General features: G+C 42.2%; 1 protein-coding gene and 1 long non-coding RNA gene across 2 annotated transcripts in view; both read right to left on the bottom strand.

Annotated features, from left to right (window-relative positions):
- Nucleotides 1–3,073: 3,073 nt before the first annotated feature.
- On the bottom strand, nucleotides 3,074–6,576 carry LOC128405251 (uncharacterized). Its single transcript, XR_008328251.1, has 2 exons — nucleotides 4,597–6,576; nucleotides 3,074–4,441 (listed from the first exon to the last, which is right to left on the bottom strand). It is a non-coding gene; the product is annotated as an uncharacterized LOC128405251 (long non-coding RNA).
- A 545-nt stretch (nucleotides 6,577–7,121) lies between these two features.
- HOOK3 (hook microtubule tethering protein 3) overlaps nucleotides 7,122–23,949 on the bottom strand; it is a 52,865-nt gene continuing 36,037 nt past the window's right edge. The window contains exons 13-22 of the mRNA XM_053371674.1: nucleotides 23,623–23,710; nucleotides 22,820–22,889; nucleotides 22,444–22,584; nucleotides 21,059–21,146; nucleotides 15,341–15,375; nucleotides 14,911–14,993; nucleotides 13,668–13,768; nucleotides 13,143–13,247; nucleotides 11,492–11,563; nucleotides 7,122–9,165 (exon numbers count right to left, since the gene is read on the bottom strand). Coding sequence (XP_053227649.1) covers nucleotides 9,025–9,165; nucleotides 11,492–11,563; nucleotides 13,143–13,247; nucleotides 13,668–13,768; nucleotides 14,911–14,993; nucleotides 15,341–15,375; nucleotides 21,059–21,146; nucleotides 22,444–22,584; nucleotides 22,820–22,889; nucleotides 23,623–23,710 — 924 coding nt within the window. The 3' untranslated portion in view covers nucleotides 7,122–9,024. The remainder of the gene's footprint in view (nucleotides 9,166–11,491; nucleotides 11,564–13,142; nucleotides 13,248–13,667; nucleotides 13,769–14,910; nucleotides 14,994–15,340; nucleotides 15,376–21,058; nucleotides 21,147–22,443; nucleotides 22,585–22,819; nucleotides 22,890–23,622; nucleotides 23,711–23,949) is intronic.

The raw sequence follows: 23,949 nt of genomic DNA, 5'->3' as shown, positions 1-23,949 counted from the left end.
TGATTGCATCCAAGAAAAAACACCTGATCAGACTCTTCCAGGTACTGTAGTTGACAGCCCATCTGTTTCAACCTGCTACTGTCCTGGGTATAATACTGTAATCAGGTTATTTGGAGAAACCTGTATCATGGCCAGAAGGGCTATGTATTGTTTATGGAAAGTGATTTTATCTACTTTTATCAGAAGTAATCTATATTAGCACGAGAGGCAACTTAGCATCTCCAGCGAGTAGTCACAATGTGCTATTTATTGGTGAATGCTTGCTTAGTGTTTTGACATACACCATACTTCTCCTTCAACACCAACTAAGTTCAAGCCCATCTGACACGTTGCTAACTTTTGGTTAGGCTTTTTTGAGAATGAGATAGTAAAGAAAAGTCTATAATCTTACCTATTTTATGAAGTTTATCACTGCCTTTGAGGATGTCTTCACACAATGCAAATTACAAGCACCTTCACCATCTGCGTAGATGAAAATTACCTATAGCCTGCTTGCTCAAAGCAACATAAAGCTGTTACCACCCAACCCAGCTGCATCTCTTCACTCCTCCCAAGACAGCTCTTGGGGCACTGCTAATAGACTATTTGTGGTGGTGGTGGTGAAGAAGAGTTCTGCAAAACCTGTATTAGAGGAAGTTTGTAACCAAACCAAGATAACGAAACTTTTGCTTTAAAAGGCATTTTCAAAACGGGGGTGAAAAAATCAGTAGGAAAATAAATGAGTAGCGTAAATAAGTGTGATGTTGCAACTTCCTCAGACAAATCCCCCCCTTTCCAAATTGGGGGTTTGATGCATTTTGGGGCTAGGGTAGCATGTTGGTTGACATTTGGTTCTCTTTCCTTTGGAATACATTTCTTCTGTGCAATAAGATTTTCTCCCCTCTATCATGGTTCTAGGTTGATAACTTTGATTGTCTCACTGTTACGTATAATTACACTGCCTTAAAAACTGAGTGTGCAGCACTATTAAACATGTTCAAACTCAGATTTTCAGCGTGGATAAATCATATCTAATAGCCCCGCTTTTCTTAGTGGTGAATTGTCTTGACCCTCCCTCACAGGACTGAGTTTTCCAGAGAAATGCCGGGATATGTGTGTGATAAATAACAATTGCTTCATGTAATAAAAAGCAGCACCAAGTTTTATATAAGCCTTTATTTACAACTTGTTTAACAACTGTACACTGGTTTTGTAGCCTTGGAAGCATTATTATTTGAATGGGGAAGGGGAGGGTGCTTTGAACACCTGACCATATTACCTTGTCTTTACACACATTCATACTAAAACCTCTACCATGGCAAGATGGTAGATACAGGGTAAGATTCATAGGTGGGGGGGGGGAATTAATATTTGGTGGTTGGAGGAGTTTACACTCTTACGGGGGGGGGGGGGGAAATATCAGCAGTTTCATAAACAGTAATTTTGGTAACCAGTCAACATCTAGGTCAGGACAGTCAAGTTGCCATTGAAAAATGGGCAAGGGTAGGGGGGGGGAGACAACGCGAAAACTACATAACGCACAGTAACCGATATGTTTAAAACATGCTTAGGATCTCAAAGTTGCAGTTGCACAAACCCAAACCGTTTCAAATAGACAGCCAAAAGTGCCTATTGGAGTTTTTACTTTAATCTCACATTCCTCTATGACTCCAGCTAGTGGTCTGACATGTTTTAGTAGGCAAGGGGGGAAAAGACACAAGATACAAAAAAGCCCCTGAACTCAAGCCATGTATGCTAAGAGCAGCAGCAAACACAAAACAAGAAGACTCCAAAAGCAACCACACCAGACCAACTACAAGGCAATTCCTTGCAAACCAGTTAACTCAAAAGTTTGTGCAAGAGAAGAAAAGGTAGGAGAGGATATTGATGTCTCATGATTAGGTATTGGAATAATGAAGGCAGTGGACATCTCCCCCTCAAACTGCAAGGAGTTCGGAACTTACATAGTACTTGTCTAGCCAAATATCTGGCAAGTCTTACATTCAAATGTTGAACATCAAATTCCTACTACTGGGTCCTACACATCTGCCTAATTCAATCCTAAGCCAACAGCAACCTAGCTTCTCGATGTCAGAGATCCCCACATCCAAGTGGGCAATGGTGAGTGACATGCAGGCCTCATCATCCTTGACATTCGATCTGAGCCTGCAAGGGAACCCAGGATTCAAACTGGACCTCAATCTTCCCCCTCCCCTGGCGCACACATTCCTTACTCTAGTTGGGGTGAGAGCAAACAATGGAGAGAACTTTTGCCACCATGCCTATCTTGGAGGTAGCTTGGGAGAACTGCACATTTTCGCTGAGCTGCTCTGCTACTTTGGAAGTGATCAATTAGCTTATTTCCACCTAAACTACGTCCTTGAATCATCAAATTCGGAGCACAACCAACATTCTAGGGGGGGAAAAAAGACTACGTTTAGAAGTTGCTGGTGCTCAGCAAGAGGAAAAGTCTTGGATCAAATAACTTGTCCTCAATTTAATCCCTCTCTGCATGCTCACAACAGAGAGAGAGAGAGGCTTTGGTTCTGCAGAACACAGTCTTCCTCTCTGTTTAAGCAGGCAGAGGCTAAGCGACACCAGGACTAAGGCTGTGCTAGAAAAAGCCTGCTAATCAAACCATACAGCGCTTAGTAAGAGTTTCTTTTTTCACTTGACTGTGTAGACAATTCCTATGGCTTAAAAGCAGAGACCAGCAGCTGCACGCCTTGAGGCCAAGTCTGTCCCCTTGAGCAGTCCCAGGATGAAGGCCAGCTGTCAACCGAGAGGCATGCAGAGTGGATGTGATAGCCCTGCCAATGGGACTTGCTGGCATTTTGGAAGCACAGGGATTGAGAGCTGTCCTGCCAATTTCTATTCCATCCTCAAAGCAGCCCTCCTATAAAAATGGTTGCTGGCCAGAGGCTTGGAAGGATCATTCACCATCCCGCAGGACGGCTAACGTAACAGTAAGATACTAATGCAGCCACAAAGCAATCTTTCCTCGGGTTTTCTATCACACTGCCGTATTTCCTAGGTCTGCTTCAATGCAAAACAGAATCTAGAGCAGCACAAGCGTGTGCTTAAAAGAGTATAACCTTTTTCTTTTTTTAAAAAAAGCAGCTTTAAAAATAGTTAAAAGGCAGCACAAAGCATTCCAAGTTACACTGTCAACATAATGTACATGTATCGCATGGATGATAGCAATAATTCATAACGTAAAGAAAGACATTAGTGCAATCTGAAAGGGGATGAGGAAGAGAGAACATAAGATAAATACAGACAACCCTAAATGTAATCCAGAAAGGCCATGTCACATATAATACTGAAACCAAGGAAGGGTATGCTTCTTTGATATTTGTGATCTCCACTGATGTTCCTTTCTGGAGCTGCTTGTACACATCTGCACAGATGGGAAAAGAAGCCTTTAAAAGGAAATGTACAAGTCCGCAGTGGGCGAGGGGGGGAAAGCAAGAAAGGATATATACACATTAAGACAGGATGCAACATCAATAAATAAAATATTGCATATATGTCAAGCCTCGGAGTTTCAAATAAAAAACCTGGAAGAGGTCAGGCACCACTTCCTATCTGCTTTCTCCAAGGAAACGTCTTTCTGGACTTTGCTGGTATTTTTTTAAAAAAAAAGTATATATATATATATATATATATATATATATAATATCTATATGTATGTATATAGTATTGAACAACATGGCTCCTTTAGTGCACTTTTAAAATAATAGCAGTAAACAAAGGTGCATTTATAAAATACATTTAAGATTAAATGGTAGCTTAGTAAATGGAAGAAGTTGCAAGAGACTTGCATGTTAATACTGTTAACAGGAAGAATTAAGTAGCAGCGGCAATGGATGTTAGCATACTAAGTGCTACAGGAGCTCAACAACCTACCCAACACCCATTTTTAGAACTTATGAATACTGTATCAAGTTTCACTCTCTTGGTGGCTGAGAAGAATTGGGGGCTTTATAATGTTGGATGGGAAAGTGGTAAAATCGTACGCACACACGGAGATAAGCATCTTTGCAAGCAACTTTTTGCTTTGGAGAAAATGTGCCAAGACCTTTAAAATGAGAGGTTTTGCTTATGTTGACTGAACATGAGATAAAGAGAGAGATGGCGTAGACCAAAGAGCCCTTGTTTGATAAACAGTGCAGCAGGTTAAGCAGCCACATATCATCGCATATATCCAAAATAAAACAGGAGGCTTAGAAGCAGCAAATATTTAATTGCTGTCGAAATGTATTTTTTTAAAAGACATAAAAAACGATGACTACCCTGTTTAGAGACATTTTAAGAAGTTTAGCAAATATGTATAGTTTATGGACTTACACACTACAGCATTGCTGTGACAAGGAAATGGTTCATAAAACGTAAGCTACAGTATTAAACGTTGAAAGCTCATTTGCTAATAAATCCACATAAGATTTTACCAGCTGACTACCTATGTGCCCCAGTGGCGTAGCGTGGGGGGTGCAGGGGGGGCCGGCCGCACCGGGCGCAACATCTGGGGGTTAGGGTTAGGGTGCGCAAATCCACGGGTTAGGGGGCGCAAATTACTTGCCTTGCCCCGGGTGCTGACAACCCACGCTACACCACTGATGTGCCCCTATATTAGATAGGATGTCAATGTGCTGAAAAAAAAGAAAATAAAATAAATTGCTCTTGCAATTTAAAACTTTCCTGACTGGTTGACTGGAGGAGATCCTGACCATATGCTTCCCCACCCCCCCCCAAAAAAACCCATTGTTCAGAGCATGTAGAAGTTGGTTTTTAATATACTAAAAGATATTTTGTACATCTTAAAAACTCAGAATTGCTTCCACTGCAGAAACATCAAGGCTCCTCTGACATTGAGGTCGACGTCTTTTCTCCTAACTCTGGCTGGGGTTCTATCCACGTAGTTTTATAAAAAATTCAACCCAAACTGACAGTGTTTTGAAAAGAGCAATCAGTGTCAGTCTGCTGGCAGTAAACACAACTAAGTGTCTTGTAGCACCTTAAATACTAAGAGATATATTATGGCATAAGCTTTCGTAGATGAGTGTCCATTTCAGATGATGCTTTTTTTAATTATTGGTTCAGCCTGAACCATTCTCCAACCCAGACTTCCAGCATCCAACACAGAACTAGCATGGGAGGATAGTTCTAGTCTGTCTTCAAGCCACAAACACATCTTCAGACTTCCCCTGTATGTGGAAGTGGACTGGGGCTATTGTGTTAAGTGACCTGTAACCTGAAGTTCATTACAGGATAAAGACAGGTTCAAATGTGTATCAGTCTGAAAATGAGCACTCCCATTCAGGAATAATGTCCCTTTCTTTTTTCTCTAAAAAAGGTGTCCCAGGGATGAGTTCCACGTTTACCTTTCTCTTTGCAAGGTGGAGGAGCAGTTCCTGATCCTGCTTGCATGCAGTGATTCACACAAAGAACTTTGTCAGACATTACCCTATGGGGGGGTGCACACAGCTAACCCAAAGAGAATTATCTTCCTCCAGTATCATCTGTTTTAATGGCTAGGAGACTGAAGATTTTTCTCTCTTTAAACCTCCCAGTTATGACTTACTAGGCGACACCGTCAGAAATGCCGCATATCTGATCTGTTTGCAAGCCATAAAAATAATCTGATACACCTTTCAGAAGGTCCCTTCACTTTCCAGTATTCAACTGCAACCGAATATTGTAACCGATGAAAGACCTAATTCGACAGGAAGAACGCAAGAGACAGATAAAAATCTACCAATGTCCTAAATTTGGAGAAAAATACAAACATGAAAAGGAAATTTTTGGAATACAAGAGGGAACATTGCCTAATTTTTAAGTTAAAAATCATACAAGCAAAAGCTACAACCCACACAACTGTAGGGTGTGTTTTTTCTTGCATCAAGGCAACTCATCTTACAGCAGCCCCCTCCGCCTCCCTAGCCTTCACTGCCTGAAGACAACTTAGTTGGAGGGATACATTTAAATACAAGCCTGGTAATGCCCACACAACTTGCTGCTATATGTTTCTTTTAGAAAAATATGAACTCCATTCCATTTGCCTAGCCCAAATTTTATCCATCGTTAGAACACATCTCGAATAAGGAAGTACAAGCCAACATTACTGCTGCTCTATCTGAGGAAAATTCAGTGAACATGTTTATAAAAAATTAACAGACTTGCTTGGTTTATGAATTGTTTCCATTCCACCCAATATAAATATTTTAGAAACAAGCCTTTTATTTCTGTCTTTGCCACAAAATCTGCATACAGCAGCAAGACACAATGACCTTGATATATAGAAAGTCAGTTGCACTTAAGTCCTCTAGAAATTAGAGACACTTAATTTAACCACAACTGTCTTTATTCATTTCAAAAGGCATTAAGTGCAACTGTCGTTCTGGGAATTTCGTCCTTGACTGTTGCTTTCCTTGGTTTTTAATGATCAACAAGAATGTATATTTGGTTCTCAATGCATCAAAGTAAAATTTAATTGTGTTTTTAATGAAGGGTTTTTGACATTTCAGAATACTGATTATAAGCCTGCCTCCCACTTCAATGCAAACAAGAAATATGGCAGCCAAAGTGGAGAAAGAAGTTGCTAGATGAAAAACGAAACAAAAATAGGCTGTGGAAGACAGGCAAAACCCCAGCGCCAGCGAAGAGAGAAAGGAAAGCAAGAACGGAAATCAAAAGCAGAAAAAGAAAAAGATGCGGGTCTAATTGTGAAATTAAAGTTGTCTTCAAGTTTCTTTCAGGCACAGAACAAACACGAATAGTTCTATCAGATGCACAACAGCCTGTGGAAAAGAAAAAAAAACACTCTCCTGCCACTCCCAACAGAATAAGAAGTTTTTGCCTACAGAAGCATTCAGCTGGCAAAATTAAGACTGCTGGAGATGTTATCTGACCCGGAATAGCAAGTGTAATAATAAGCATTACTCTAAAACTGGTTAACTCAATACTAATCACTGCTCTTTTGCTTCCAGTACACTACTTGCCACCAGCAAAAAAAGACAGGATGCCAATATAACACCTTTGCTTGTAAGTGCAATTGAAAACTATGCATAGATACCTCCCATATTTTGTCTCCAGTTTCAAATTCACCATTGCAGAAAATAGGCAGATTACCAAGTGAATGATCCTGTGAAGGATTTTTTAATTTACTTTTATGCCTACTGAGGGAAATACCTGACTTACTTCATCTAACATTAAACCATACTACAAAGGGCTAACAGCCACACCCTGCCTTTTAATTACTATTCTACACATTACTGAACTTTAAGAACTCCTTTTACGTACTAGGGTGGTGCTGAATAAAGGCAAAATTCCTTTTTAAAAATTAAGATGTGCTGTGCATTCTCGCACAAAATGAGGATGAGAAGAAAAACATTTTATACTGAAAATGTGGCCATAAAAACCAGGTGGACTTCCAAGTTAAAGCCATCTCCGATTCCTTTCCCCTCCTCGAAAGGAAAAGGTCACTATGATCTACATTTGGAAGGATACACAACAAAAAGCTGTTCTCTGCTGAACGTTAGACACACTGAATTTTTATTTTAAGGTGAAGTTTTCCAACAAAACCTCTAAACTACTTCCATGGTGGATCCATATGGAACTACTCGTCTTGAGCAACCCCAAACTTCTCACACATTAATTTGAAAAGGGTGCAAGTGGCTCAACATCTAGAACGCAATACTTGGAAGGATCAAAATCTGAAGGGGAATTGCTAGCCTTCCTTCATGACAAAGACCCATTAACAGTACAGGCATGTATGAAGATTTGGCACAAAAGGACAGCGAGCTTTCATGTCAGAATCACCAAGCCTGAAGGCAATGGTACCATCTGTAAGGCAATGAATGGACTCTCCCTCCTTATTGACCTATTAAGAATAGTCCTCAGTGGTAGATGGCAATTTGAAGACAGCATCCACCAAAGACATCCAATCAAAATCAACCCTGATACACCAGGGGTGGGGAACTTTTTGAACTACAACTCCCATCATGCCTGATCATGTTGCCTGGGACTCACGAGGAGTTTGAGTCAAATGTTATCTGGGGGATCAGGAGAGCACTGTTCTACACAGTTCACTGCTTCATAAAATTTCTCCATGATGGTTTAACCATGTAGAATACTAGGCATCTGTAGGATCAAGGCACACAGTAAGTAGAATACTACTATGGTCCCATCTCCTAGGATTTCCAAGCAGGTGGAGAACTGCGATAACATGGCAATGAAAAGGATGGGTGCTTCACTTGGTTAGAGTGCAGAGAGGGAAGCTTTAAAGCAATTGGCCATGCAATGAATGGTTGCCATATTCCACGGTGATTGAACTAACCAAGAATGGAACAGGAACATCAAATCATTTTTAACCTTAGTGATACTAAAAGGAAAAAAAAGAACATGGGCAAATAAGGACAAAAATCAGCTTGCCACTCCAAATTAAAGCCAAGAGAAGGATAAATAGAAGGACATGAACACACGCGATCAGGTACTTGCAGCCAGGTTACAGCTTCTGCCAGCATCTGACTATTGCTGCTAACACATTTCATAACAATTCTATGCAACACCATTGCAAATTCCATCACATAATTTAAACAGACCAGACTGGATTGAGAAAGAAAAGGTAATTCCCTTTATACAATGGTAGCCTTGGAAAGGATGGCAACATCATTTGCCAACGGGACATTTTCGGTTTGCTACTTAGCCATCATCAGCTTTCAGGTGAGACAGGACAATTCCATATAAACAAGGGGAAGAGAGGGGGAGATTCCATTATTACATTCCACTAGGTGTTTTCCAACATTTTGGCACATCAAAAGACAAAGGGAAGGCTCCAGAAAGTAAGACTAAAAACATTGAGAAAGTGTTTTCTTAAAAAAGAAAAAAGAAAGAAAGAACCACCTTCCTGAAATGGTTAACAGCAACCGCAAGGAACAAAGATACAGAAAGGATGCTGGCTAAAGTTTCCTGAAATGCTGTCACTCGTAACAGAAGTAGGCCTTGATCCCAGGATGGCTTCCATTCAAAAGGCAGGGCCTTCTTCTACCTTGCTGTCGCTGGCTGGACATGGCCAGGATAGGCTCTTCTTGTGCTGGTGGCTTGCCTTTGTCTAGCCAGGAAGGACTGTCCTGAACCTGTGGTAGCAAGTCTGTCTTCTGCTGCTTTTTTATGAAGAGCCATACCCTAGAAAGACAAAAGGCAGGTAGATATAAAAGCAGCCTTGCTGGATAACATCAAAGGCCCCTCCTGTCCAGTACAGTGGTACCTCGGGTTAAGTACTTAATTCATTCTGGAGGTCCGTTCTTAACCTGAAACTGTTCTTAACCTCAAGCACCACTTTAGCCTATGGGGCCTCCTGCTGCCGCCGGGCCGCTGGAGCACGATTTCTGTTCTCATCCTGAAGCAAAGTTCTTAACCTGAGGTACTATTTCTGGGTTAGCAGAGTCTGTAACCTGAAGAGTATATAACCCGAGGTACCAGCCAGATGCTCATGGGAAGCCCACTATGAGGACATGAGTGTAACAGCAAACTCCCATTCATGCTCCTCATCAACCAGTACTCAGGGAGACAGCGCTTCTGATACTGGAACTAATGCAACTAACATGACTGGTAGTTATTGATAGCTTTATCCTTCATGAATTTGTCGAATCCCCTTTTAAAGGTGTCCATGTTGGTGGCCATCACTATAAATTGCGGTAGCAAGTTCCATAATTGAACCATGTGCTGTGCAAAGCAGTAATTCCTTGGTCTGTCCTGGTTCTGCCATGGATCAGCTTCATCGATAAACCTGGGTTCCAATATTATGAAAGAGGTAGTAACTAAAACATACATTGAGTTTGCTCTACTACGGTGTGTTGGCTGCGCTGGACCATCCCTTTCCCAAACAGGGCCACCCAGATTTGGGGCAGGGAGCCAAGAGACCATAGTAAAACCCAAATGTTCATTATCAAATTTAGCATTTCCATTGCATGTTTTGAGAGTTCTGGCTAAAGCTAAGAGAGAGTAGTTTGCTTAAGGCTATCTAATAAATTCATGGCAGGCATGAGATGAACTTGGCAACTTCCCAGGTGACAATCTTAGCCACACTGCACCAGCATGCATGACCTCTATCAATTCTCCAGTGGCAGTGGTGAACAACTAAACTTCAGAGGTATGGCAACTATAGTGGCATGTCTGTGATGAGGTTGCTTCCTGTGTACATGTGCAAAGCTTCCACAGATGAGCTGACGCTTGCCGGCCAACCCCTACGTATGGGTAACTCCTGGAGGAAGACAAAAACATGCCAATAGACCCAGCTTTAAGGTTATCAAAACCTTTCCTTTCACACTGCTTGATTTATGATTCTTGAATTATGGAGGCTAAGACAGTAGGAACCTGCCACCCTTTATTTCCACGATAGCTTTCTGATTAGGGTAGGAATACTTGCAAGCCTCACTTCCTGGCCTGTAGAGAGAAAATGGACTTTGGAGAAGGCAGATGCTCATAAAAGAAAGGCACGTAAGGCAGCACAGGGCCACCGTGAACACCATTTTTTCAAAAGCTTTCCACCTTAGCTTTGCTGTGTGTTGCTGAATACTTGTTTACATCTCACAGAAATTTGCCTTTTCCCATCCAACAGCTAAGCTGGACATGATGGGGCAGCAAATGTGTATTTATGCATGTGTCTGTCCTGTTTGCGTGCAAAGCAGGAGGTGGTTTTGTACATCTATATGTACATACATGAAAGTATCTATAGCACATGCACCCTACCCTACAATGACCGGAAATCTTATTGAGGCCTCTGAAATTTTATTAGGCTCATAGCTGATGTACTTTCAGGTGCATCTTCAGAACCAAGAAATATAGAAAAAAAGCTCTTTTAAAAAAATGAAAGCCGAGATTCTCAGGAAGCTAGATTTTGTACCCTGCTGTTTCAGGCAAAATCAGCCAGCCATTTAGAAGGGTTTTTGAACTATGTTTGACAATTATAATGAGACAGCTGAAAGAAATAGGCCTGGATACAGAAGCCACAGAAGGATGAGTCATGTTACGGAAAGAATTTAAAAAATTCCTCTAGCTTACACCTGCAACTGATCTACTAATCAGAAGGAGGGGTGAAAAGTAGTATTTAGGTGGCATTTTAAAAATCAAATATGGGTTCAAAAAAAAAACCTGAAAGAAGGTAGGCTTTTCATGTGAAAAGTGACTTTAGCCACAATAGACTATTTCATGTACCTCCATTATGGAGTTTCCAGGAATGTTTGGGGCTTAGGACCAATGCTGTGCTCTCCCACCCCTCTCGCACCTGTTTCCTGCAGCATCACAGCACACACACTTCCTCCTTAGGCCTGGAGCATAGGTCCTGAAGCAGCAAAGAGTAAAAACATACCACAAACTACAAATCTCTATGGTAATCAAATCGACACCCCTGCACTTAACACTCTCAGGTTTGAGAGTCATCCTTGTTCAGGAAAACCTATTACAAACACAAGTCATATCTGAGTGTTTATTTTCACTTTGGACTACTTACCATATTGTACCAGGCACTGACAAGGTATTTCTCCTCCATATCTCTTTGAGTTTTCGTTTTCTCGTATTCTTTCTAATTAAGAAAAGCATTATCAAGAACTTTTGATTATTTGGCATTCATGCTAAAGGTATTTATGCAGCATTGCAGGTCCAAGTGCATGAATTTTACTCCCCATTAGTTGTAGCATTAGAGCCATCATAAAAAAAGCATTTTCAATTAGTGACCACATGGTGCAACGGGGTGAGCTCCTGTTACTCTGTCCCAGCTCTTGCCTACCCAGCAGTTCAAAAGCACGCCAGTGCAAGTAGAAAAATAGGTACCACTGTGGCAGGAAGGCAAACAGTGTTTCCATGTGCTCTGGTTTCCATCACGGTGTCCCGTTGCACCAGAAGTGGTTTAGCCACATGACCCAGAAAGCTGTCTGTGGACAAACTCTGGCTCCCTCGGCCTGAAAGCGAGATGAGCGCCGCAACACCATAGTCGCCTTTGACTGGACTTAACCGTCCAGGGGTCCTTTACCTTTTACCTTTACATGGTGCACGGCTGCCTGTTTTTACATTCAGGCTGCTACTTCAAATCAGGAGCCCAGGATGAAAACTTAACCCAACAGTGAACATTCAGGAGCACAATATAATTGCCAACAGTGCAGCAATTCTATGCACAAGGATAGAGCAATCCTAACTTGGGGCCAGGAAAGAGTGAAGTGGCAGATCTCCTGCTGCATCTGGAGCTCTGGCACTCACACCAACCAGGGCAAAAGGTTTGTGAGTGGAGGTGGGCGTGTGAGGAAGCAGCTTCTTGTAATTGTTCATTATGCCAGCTCCAGAGCTGCAGGCATTGCACCCTGCTTTTTTTGGCACTCCAATTGCTAACACTGGAAGGAGATCTGCTAGTGGTGGCTTTCTGCCTGCCTGGGCAAAGCTGGGACCTCTGACACAGAGGATAAGTCCCTCTGACTGGCAATATTCCTCTCTGTGATGAAGAGGCAGTTGCTCACAATGCAAATCTCGCCCTCATCCATCAGCATCAGGGGAGGGACAGGACTGCTTTCTCGCCAGAGGATTAGCCAGCTGGAAAATCAGTGGAACTTGCTTCTGAGAAAACACACATAGAACTGATCTGCAAGTTACTACTACAGTGGAACCTCAGTTCTTGAACGTCTCCGTTGACGAACGATTCGGAACCCAAACGCCCAAAACCTGGAAGCAATTGCTTCTGTTTTTGAATAGCTTCTGCTCCGTGTTTTTCCATTTTTTCAATGGAGTTTGCCAACCGCCCATTGATCCTCAGTTTTCAAACATTTCGGAAGTGGAACGGTCTTCTGGAATGGATTACGTTCAAAAAGTGAGGTTCCACTGTACTGCTATTTATTACAGATGTCTTACCCACCCTTGGCAGTAAGGTCTCAGGGTAGGATACAACCGAGTAAAAATACAGTGGGCAAAATTCAATGTAGCTCCATGGCAATTGTTCCATCGGTGGAAGCTTTTTAGCTTCCAAAACAAGTCAATTTTGAAGGGCATCGTGGCGGAGGGCGAGGGGGAAGCCCCATTGCGCAAGTTCAGGCTTCCATTGGCGGGACTTGTTGGTTGAATCCTGCCCAATGTCAAACTCAAGTTAAAACCATTTAGGCTAACCCAGCATAAGTTACCTCTAAAGAATGGAACATCCTGTCACGTTCTTGCAGCTGATTCTTCAGTGCCTGAATCTCAGGTGCCGACCCTTGGTTCTGTTTGGGATCTAAAGTACGGATCACCTGCAAGGGGCAAGAACCATACAGCACAAAGTAAGAACGCAGGAAAATTCCTTCTCCTGGGTCACACTATTTCCCCATCTATCCTAGCATTGTCTGTTATCCTCGGAAGTGCCTCCGCAGGGTCTCAAGACAGACAGGTGTCTTTCCCATCACCTACGTCCCAACTGCTTTAGGTTGAGATGCTAGAGAACCTGGGGACCTTCCGAATGCAAAATATGCATTCTACCAACTGCGCTATGGATCCTTAACAAGATACACAGAGCTGGCAGAGTTAAAAAAAATAAAAAAATCTTAAAACACAATCTAACTCATTCTTGGTATTGGCATATTGTTAATTCCTATTGATAATTTTGTGAGGCTACAGAGGGAGAACAAGTCTCAGCCCTCTAAGGAAGGTGGTGGAGAACAGAAGATACTCACACTTTTAGCCTTTTCCAAGTATTTCTTGTATCTTTCCTCCATTTGCTTCATTTCTTCTTCTTTTTTACGCAAAGCTTCTTGCAACTCTTCTATTTTGAGAGCTTTATTGGGAGAAGATGTCACATTTCAGATATTGCTGACAGCTTATAGAAACACTTTTTAAAGTAAATTTGAAAAGACAGATGTGTTTATGGGGCTATTAAGAATATTTGAAAATGGAAATCCAATCCCTTTGACAGGGAAGATTGCTGGCTTGTAAACACCCTCCCCCAAGAACACCCCCCATTGCACATAAACATGATGTTCAAGTCAGACAGCTCTCTCTCTCTATACCTATACCTACACACACACACACACACACACACACACGCTCTGGGTGGGGAGGTTGAAACCCCTCCATCCAGCGTAACAATGGAGATGCAGAGGAAAACTTGGCAGCAGAGTACACCAAACCTTCCTTTGGGTTTCATTTGTGTGGACGTTTTTTATTGCGAGTTCTTCAAGGAACATGAACCCATATGCAATTAAACTGCTGTTAGGGAGTTTAGTACACTATTTAAATGATGTTGTGCAAATGGATTTCCAAGGCTGGACAGGGTACTCAAAACTAAAATGTTGACAAGCCTAATACTGGCATATGTATTGGGGATGTTCATGGCAAGGAGAGTGCAGTGTCTACCTCAAGCAGAAGATCTGAGGTGTAATTAAGGGACAGCAAAATGTTCTTTATTTATTTATACTCCCGGGGAGAGGTGTTTGTGGGATTTTTTGCATCAAGTGCCAAAATGATATGGGCAATCTTACATACCATGATCCTTGACTCAATTTCTTTTGGGAGGTGGGGGAGTTAGGGGATATCATTTGCTGTTTTGCTACAGGCAGCAAAATGTCTTGGGACAGCCTTGCAACCTGTGGTTTTGTTTTGTTTTTAAATTACCTGTCTCCACATGGTGGTGGTATATAATACAAATGGAGGCTACCTATGCCAGACTATTCCATTTCTGCCATTTAGAGTGAGTGCCAGTTACAAACATACAACACTGTGTTATCTAAATGAAGAAAAGAGCCAATTATCATGGTTTAGCTGATTTAAAGGAAAACAACTAGATGCTGTGTTGTAAAAAAACCCAAATGCAGAGTCCTAAATTAGCTGTGTTAAGACATTTATTTGTGTTTTGAAAGAAGTGTTTTTACGATTGTAACAATAAAATTCAGTTACGAGGCAAAATATAAAACTACTTACAACTGTTGTTATATCGAGGCTCTAACTCTTCAATGATAGCTCGCTTCTTCTGAAGCTCATTATTAGCTTCATGCAGCTTTTCACTATTAAAAAAGATAGAGCCAGAGTATGACCGGTTGCTGAACTACTTTTCCCTGGAAAATTCCTATTTCAGAATAACACTCTAAAACTTCTGTCAAATTTAACAAAATATATGCCACCTGATTCCTATCAGTAAAATTCATTACGCTAACAATGCAGTCCCAAGATACCCTGAACGGGTGGTACTAACTTTTCAATAAAAATATTTAGGGTTGGGATCTAAAAATATCTTTTAAATGCTCAATGTATTAACCATCTTCAGCTGGTTCACTCCTAACTGTGCTGCCTGGGATAAGAATAATTGTTTTCCTATTCTTACGTAAGTAGTAGAAAACATTTTACTACTTACAGGTGTTCATCAAGCTTCTTTTTCAGAATGACTGACTAAAAACAAAAGAAAAAAGTGTTATTTGAAGCATTCATTGTGGCATAGATTTGAAAACTGAGGGTAGAACAAAAAGTTAAAGCAAATGTGTGCAACAAAGCCTAAATGGGCAGCCTCAGGTACTTAATACTTTTCAGCTGGACCCTCTTAAGTTTATTTCTTCTCACAGTGCAAGACATGTGAAAGCAAGGAAAAACAAATATAAACCTGGAATCCCACCAGGGGAGGGGTGAGAATTGGAGCAGGAAAAGGTTAAGGACCACCTGCTCTTATACCAAATATCGCCCCCTCCTAAAAGTAGCTTTTCTCTGACAAAAGTGCACCACAAGCACAATTCAAAGTGTTGGTGCTGACCTGTAAAGCCCTAAACGGCCTCAGTCCTGTATACCTGAAGGAGCGTCTCCACCTCCATCGTTTTGCCTGGACACTGAGGTCCAGCACCAAGGGCCTTCTGGCAGTTCCCTCACTGCGAGAAGCCAAGTTACAGGGAACCAGGCAGAGGGCCTTCTCGGTAGTGGCGCCTGCCCTGTGGAACGCCCTCCCAGCAGATGTCAAGGCAATAAACAACTATTTTACTTTTAAAAGACATCTGAAGGCAGCCCTGTTTAGGGAAGCTTTTAATGTTTAATAGGTTATTGTATTTTAGTGTTTTGTTGGAAGCCACCCAGAGTGGCTGGGGAAACCCAGCCAGATGGGCGGGGTATAAATAATAAATTATTATTATTATTTTTTATTATTATTATTATTATTATTATTATTGTTATTATTATTATTATTATTATTACCACCACCACCACTGGGTTTTGTTGCCAACATTAGCATATAGATAAATTGTAAAAATGTTAGTTCCGCCCATAAAATATAACAAAATGCTTTTTAAAGAAAGATTAAGGTTGTTCTGCTTTGTACCGCTCATGTACAATGTAATGTGTATCGATAAATTCATTTCGAGTCCAGTTCACACAGCAGCCCCTAAGCAAGGTCCTACGTGACCCATTCCATCTGTAGCAGCTACCTGTTCACTCACCCACCTCGAAAGATGAAGGAATCCTTGAAGCTGTCAGAAGGTTAGTGAAAATAATAATATAATAATAATAATAATAATTTATTATTTATACCCCGCCCATCTGGCTGAGTTTCCCCAGCCACTCTGGGCGGCTCCCAATCAGTGTTAAAAACAGTACAGCGTTACATATTAAAAACTTCCCTGAACAGGGCTGCCTTAAGATGTCTTCTGAATGTCAGGTAATTATTTATCTCTTTGACATCTGATGGGAGGGCGTTCCACAGGGCGGGCGCCACTACCGAGAAGGCCCTCTGTCTGGTTCCCTGTAACCTCACTTCTCGCAATGAGGGAACCGCCAGAAGGCCCTCGGCGCTGGATCTCAGTGTCCGGGCTGAACGATGGGGGTGGAGACGCTCCTTCAGGTATACAGGACCGAGGCCGTTTAGGGCTTTAAAGGTCAACACCAACACTTTGAATCGTGCTCGGAAACGTACTGGGAGCCAATGCAGATCTCTCAGAACCGGTGTTATGTGGTCCCGGCGGCCACTCCCAGTCACCAGTCTAGCTGCCGCATTCTGGATTAATTGCAGTTTCCGGGTCACCTTCAAAGGTAGCCCCACGTAGAGCGCGTTGCAGTAGTCCAAGCGTGAGATAACTAGAGCATGCACCACTCTGGCGAGACAGTTTGCGGGCAGGTAGGGTCTTAGCCTGCGTACCAGGTGGAGCTGGTAGACAGCTGCCCTGGACACAGAGTTAACCTGCGCCTCCATGGACAGCTGTGAGTCCAAAATGACTCCCAGGCTGCGCACCTGGTCCTTCAGGGGCACAGTTACCCCATTCAAGACCAGGGAATCCCCCACACCAACCCGCTCCCTGTCCCCCAAAAACAGTACTTCTGTCTTGTCAGGATTCAACCTCAATCTGTTAGCCGCCATCCATCCTCCAACCGCCTCCAGGCACTCACACAGGACCTTCACTGCCTTCACTGGTTCTGATTTAAAGGAGAGGTAGAGCTGGGTGTCATCTGCATACTGATGAACACCCAGTCCAAACCCCCTGATGATCTCTCCCAGCGGCTTCATATAGATATTAAAAAGCTTGGGGGAGAGGACAGAACCCTGAGGCACCCCACAAGTGAGAGCCCAGGGGTCTGAACACTCATCCCCCACCACCACTTTCTGGACACGGCCCAGGAGGAAGGAGCGGAACCACTGTATGACAGTGCCCCCAGCTCCCAGCCCCTCTAGACGGTCCAGAAGGATGTTATGGTCGATGGTGTCAAAGGCCGCTGAGAGATCCAGCAGAACTAGGAAACAGCTCTCACCTTTGTCCCTAGCCCGCCGGAGATCATCAACCAGCGCGACCAAGGCAGTTTCAGTCCCATGGTGAGGCCTGAATCCTGATTGGAAGGGATCCAAATGGTCCGTTTCCTCCAGGCGTGCTTGGAGTTGTTCAGCAACCACCCGCTCAATCACCTTGCCCAAGAATGGCAGATTTGAGACTGGGCGATAGTTGGCCAAATTGGCCGGGTCTAAAGATGTTTTTTTAAGAAGCGGTTTAATGACCGCCTCTTTCAGCGGGTCTGGGAAGGCTCCCTCACAGAGGGAAGCATTCACCACCCCGCAGAGCCCATCGCCCAGCCCTTCCCGGCTTGCTTTTATCAGCCAGGATGGGCAAGGATCAAGGAGACAGGTGGTCGGTTTCACTTGTCCAAGCAGCCTGTCCACATCCTCGGAGGTAACAGATTGGAATTGATCCCATGTAACAGGACCAGACAGAACTCTAGCACTCTCCCGCCCTGGCCCTGCTCCCACGGTGGAGTCTACCTCCTTCTGAATCTGAGCGATTTTATCTGCAAAAAACTTGGCAAAAGCATTGCAGGAGATCTTGGGGTCCCTACCAGGCCCCGGTGGTACAGGTGGTTCCGATAGATTGCGAACCACCTGAAAAAGTCTCCTGCTGCTGTTTTCTGCAGATGCAATGGAGGCGGCGAAGAAGGCCCTCTTCGCCGTCGCCATTGCCACTTGGTAGGCTCGACGTTGAGCTCTAACCCGTGTCCGGTCTGATTCAGAATGAGTTTTCCGCCACCGGCGCTCTAGCCGTCTCAACGATTGTTTCATCACCCTCAGCTCCGGGGAAAACCACGGGGCTGTCCGGGCTCCATGCAATCGGAGAGGGCGCTTCGGAGCCAGACAGTCAATAGCCCTGGTTAACTCCGCATTCCAGCGTGCCACCAGGGAATCAGCTGAAAGGCCATCAACTTGGGATAAAGCATCCCCTACCACTCTCTGGAAGCCAATTGGATCCATTAAGTGGCGGGGGCGGACCATCTGAATCGGTCCCACCTCCCTGCAGAGGGGAAGGGTTGCGGAGAAGTCCAGTTGCACCAGGAAGTGATCTGACCATGGCACTTCTTTCGTTTCGCTTTTAGTTAGTGTCAGATCACCAACATCCATAGAGGTGAACACCAAGTCTAAGGCATGTCCACGGCTATGAGTTGGGCCAAACTTATTCAGGGACAGCCCCATGGAGGCCATGCTTTATCCCTCCAAACCATATGCATGGCCAGGCAGAATGGTCTCATTTAGTGCCTGCTGCATGAACTGACCCACAGTTGCATTGGGCATGCTATGTTACAGGCTGGGCATGTGGCTGCTCTGTTCTGGCAGCAATTTTGTCAATTGTCAGACAGCTACTACCCTCAGCGACTTTGTAAAAAAAACGAGATAAGGTCGAGGGAGTTAACCGGTGCCATACAAGCCAAAAACATAGCTGCTACATACATGCAATGTAGCCCTATTCAGACAAGGTTCATAGCATATGTGCAGCGTTGATCTAAATGCACTAACTTGAGCAAGTATGGAATTTTTTTGCTTTCTAAATATATAAGAATGCGTAGTACATAAATTTGTTAAAACCACTTCCAAATTGTTCAAAAAGGTATAGCTAGGTTTTGAGGAGCATATTGCAAGTCTCATGTAAAAATCTTGTACATGCAATCGACATGTACATTGCCATGTGCAACATTTGCAAAGGAGCGGTGATGATCTCCAATGCCCTCCCCTTCAGAAGGTGTTGAGTCATACATGGGTTTCATGCCAATTCCTACACAGAAGTGTGTTCATTTAGGAATGTTATAAAATATTAAGGCATCCCTATTTAAGAAACAAGGGATTTACAGCCCATGTCATGATTTCTGTTATAAGAACAATGCGCGAACACCGCAATAAATGTAAATTTTAATGTGGCTCAGTCCTGTATGGAAACGCCTACATAAAAATAGTGTAAAAGCATTAACTACAAATTAAATAACTGAAATTGTGGTTGATTGCAGTACTTGCAAACTTCTTCACCTGTGTCTAAGGAAGCATGCAACAAACACAGCTGAAGCATTGCCACGATAACAACACACATAAAAATATTTGGGAGGTGTACGCCCCCTAAGGTTCTGCTAAGCCACAGGTGCACAACACGTAGAAACTGTGAAACATAACATGAATAAGAACGGAAACTTTATCCATTTAAGTTTCTCTTAAAAAGAAAAAACAGAGCCACAAATCGGCATTGACTGATTAAGAGCAGATTGAAGTAAATAGGAAGCCATACTCACAATAGCCTTCAGCAGAAACCAGTGCCGAGAGACAGAGGCAACAGATTAGTACGAAGCAAACAGCAGCCAACAGAATAAACTACATAGTATCTTTCTGAAGAGAACACATTTAAAGCAAGGCATTCTCAGAGCATGCACATTTTCTTCTCTCTCTGCTCTCTAAGGTCTCTTCCTCCTGTCTCATCCTCTAGAGAGCTGTGGAAAGCTAGCACAAACCCGTTTCAAGTATATGAATAAGTGCGCTAATTAAAACACAAATGCTGCAACGAGACATCTTTTAAATAAAACACATACACGAATATCAACTCGACCTTAACTTTCAAAAGATGGTTGAGGTCACTGTAAGGTAAGGACTACATGCGAAAGCAACCAGAAGTAATTAGATGAGGTGAATGGCAGCCCACCTAACAATGATACAAAATGCTAATCTTTTTTCCCCCCCATTCAAAAGGGGCTGGGGTTGTACAGTATATACATCCAAGGAAAAGTATAAAACTGACACACTTTGTTGAATGCTTTTAAGAGCATGGGCTGCTAATCTGTGGGCCTCCAGCTACTGCTGAATCACAACTCCAAAGACTCAGAGTGGGAAGGGACCCCAAGGGTCATCTAGTCCAACCCCCTGAAATGAAGGAATATCCTGCCCACAACCATCCCTGGGTGGGCTCGAACCAACAAACTTCTTGTCAACAGCCAGACACACTGACTCATTGTGCCACAGATGATGCAAACTGTAGTTCTACAATGCCTGGAGGTCCACAAGTTAGCCACCTATGATTTAGTGTTTACATGGTGGTCCTCGTACAGTGAACACACCGAACAGGTGATCAACTCAGTTGCTCCATATTGACTAGACTTGCCAGCAGGAAGCTTCTTATCTGAAACTGGGAACTCTGATCCCATTTAAAAATAGTTAGAACCAGGGAATCACATTATTTTATTTTTACATGTGAAAGCAAATGAAGCTTTGAAAAATTTAAAGTCGATTGAGTTAGAATACCAGATGCTGGAAAAGTCAGCATTATTATAAACTGATTGCAAGAAGTTTTTGTCTTTTTCCACTTACATCTTCTGTTTTTAAACCTTGCTCCTGTAAGGATTTCTGCAGTTCTTCAACCTGAGATTGTACTTCAAGCAGTCTCTGATTTACGAGCCTAGAAATAATGAGAAAAAGATCACTTTCTTCTCAGAAACAACCATTAAGTCTTATTTATTCTCCTTAAAACAAAAAACCATAGTCGCCCAATTTTGTTTACAATTCAGTGTGCAATTCATACAGCATTTGAACAAGTGGCACAAAGTATTATTTTTAAACACACTGATAGCCTCACCTTGTGCATTTCAAGGTGGCTAACAGAAATCATAAAACATGTGAAAAATAGCAAGGTAGCAATTGAAGAAGTTAAACATAGCAGCAATAAAAATCTAATAGACAAGTAATTATGACAAGGCCAAAGGCCTTAACTGTAAGGTGGCAGGCCAAAAAAGGAGGCAGCAAAACAAACCTCTGTAGGCAGGGAATTTCAAAGTCACGGCATGGCAACAGAAAAGACCTGCTCTGTCATTCCAACCAAATGGGGAACTGACACTAATAGGGCCTTTCTAAACAAACTTTATAGTGTGATGAATTAAAGGGCAGCTAAAAGAACAATATTGATTGCCATCTCTTGCTGAATACAGCACCTTGCAAGCTGCTTCCAAAGGAAAATCAATAAGAAAATATTAACACAGTATAAAAAAATCCCTCTGACATTAAAACTTTTCCAGAATCCCGTTGTCTCAAACTGCAAGAAAGCAGAGCTCGGCAGGGCATGCCTTTGAACCACCAGGGATAAAGCTTGTGGCTAGAAGACTTCCTAGAGCCCCAGTTTAGAAGCATAATTTCACCAGAGAGTATGATCTTTTGTGGAATGGAGAAAAGAAAGGAGAAACTGGGTCTTCAAGCCTGAAGAATTTTAGAGCTACCTTTAAAAACATACAGCCTGTGTCATAAGACTTCCCTAAGACCTACATTTAAAACATGGGTCTTTTTGCATTTTGTACAGATTTAGGAATGCATTACACAGTACAAATGTAGGTGTATGCGATAAGTGTCTCCCATGATGAACACAGCAGCATATGTAGGGGGCACACAAAGATCTTCAAACATGCAATAAATATATCCTGGGGTCAGCTGTGGCTTGTAAGTGTGTTTACCAAATATCTGCAGACACAATGGCCTTCTTCAAAAAGCACAGTCTTATTCCTTTCAAATATTATCATGTTTACCTTGGGTACATGCATCTCCCCTTAAAATACTGTGGAATTCATTGCAGAAACAGAACTTTTGTTATGTTGTATGATCAGTGAAAGATAAAGCTATTAGAGCCCATAACCTTTGTCACAGGGCAAGTAGAAATGAAGAAAAGAGGAACATAGCCCCATTTTGAAGGAAAAACAGCCCTTTCTTACCTGTTCTCAGTCTCCAATTCATTCTTTCGGAGATTAGCATCATCCAAAAGGCTCTGTAACAAGGCAATTTTTTCATTATCAGATCCTTCTTGGTTCAACTTTAGTATCTTGTTTTCATGTTGAAGGCGAATGAGTTTTTCCCTTGAATAAACAAGATGAGAGCCAGGATTAGAAATTCAGCAATGGGACTCAGAAGAACACATCAGTAACATTAACACAGAAAGAACAGTATTTTAAGAACTGCCTTACCAAACATTGGGGGGAGGGAACATTATAAACAGAGTGGAGACTGATAACAACAGCTTCTCTTACTACTAATGAAAATATTAATGAAATACAATGCTGACATAAAGAGGACCATATAATTCAGACTTACTTGATTTCAGGGGTACTAATTTCAGCTGCTAAACTGTCAGAAGATTCCTGACCTCCCAGGGGCAACAATCCTATTTTAAAGAGTGAAAAAGAAAATGCTTAGATCATGTAGGGCTAATCTGGGATGTGACAGAAATAAATTATTTCAAATGTATTTCAATGCATATTCCAACTTTCATGCTACAATAGAAAGACTTAAAATGTAACTGATATAATCTTAAACTTAATTTTGATTAATGAAACACAGGTGCTTGACAAAAATTCTGAATTAAGGCATTTTGAGCTCAAATTGCTGAATCTGCATGCACCCTTGCAGGATGGCTCCAGGTGAACAGGCAAATGAACTATATTTCAATAGACTGTTACACCTTTTATGACCCCTGAAGCAAACCACTGTGAGATTTTTATGATATTGTGAGAAACAACAGCCTGATTTTCCAATTCTCTAGAAATCAAGTGCTCTGAAAAAAGCAGTTTATTTATAACATCTGAAGTCTCTCCCTCCCTCCTGCATGTTTTATCTTCCATATGGAAGGAACCTACTCTTACACCCTAGGACCATAAAGCAAATGACCCTCTTCTCTGGTAACGTCAACCAATTTATTTATTCCATGCAATATAAACCAAAATGTGGGAAGAGCAATAAAGGAATATTAATGGAAAAGAGACCCAGCAAAGGATACTAACTTGGGGCACACAGATTATTAAAATATACTCATGAATAACAGCACCAACCTACTCCCTGAAATGCCACAACAAAATCTTGTATTTCACACACCACACTCTCTACATGATTTTCTTTACCTGAAGTAGTAAGCTGCCCCTCTTGTGCTTGTACACATCGAATCTCTTCAATGGTTTCTTTCAGAGAATCTCTCTCCGTTCTTAACCGCTACATAGAAAGAAAAACATAGATAAATATGTGACAATTCTACAAGTCAACTCATGAAGCACTGCTAAAATGGCTACCATTGCATGTCAGGATTTTAATCATCTATGTATCCAAAAAAAGTCTTCCATGTGAAGAACTTCAAAGCAAAACTAAAAGAAATGAAATGAAATATCTGCTAGTTTGTCTTCTGAAAGGGCCTATTATGCAGTAGGCAAATATATCCAGACTCCACAGACTTG

The sequence above is a fragment of the Podarcis raffonei genome, chromosome 17 (assembly GCF_027172205.1).
Source record: "Podarcis raffonei isolate rPodRaf1 chromosome 17, rPodRaf1.pri, whole genome shotgun sequence".
In the NCBI taxonomy this organism is placed as follows: Eukaryota; Metazoa; Chordata; class Lepidosauria; order Squamata; family Lacertidae; genus Podarcis; species Podarcis raffonei.
This window is presented reverse-complemented; position numbering and strand designations above follow the sequence as displayed.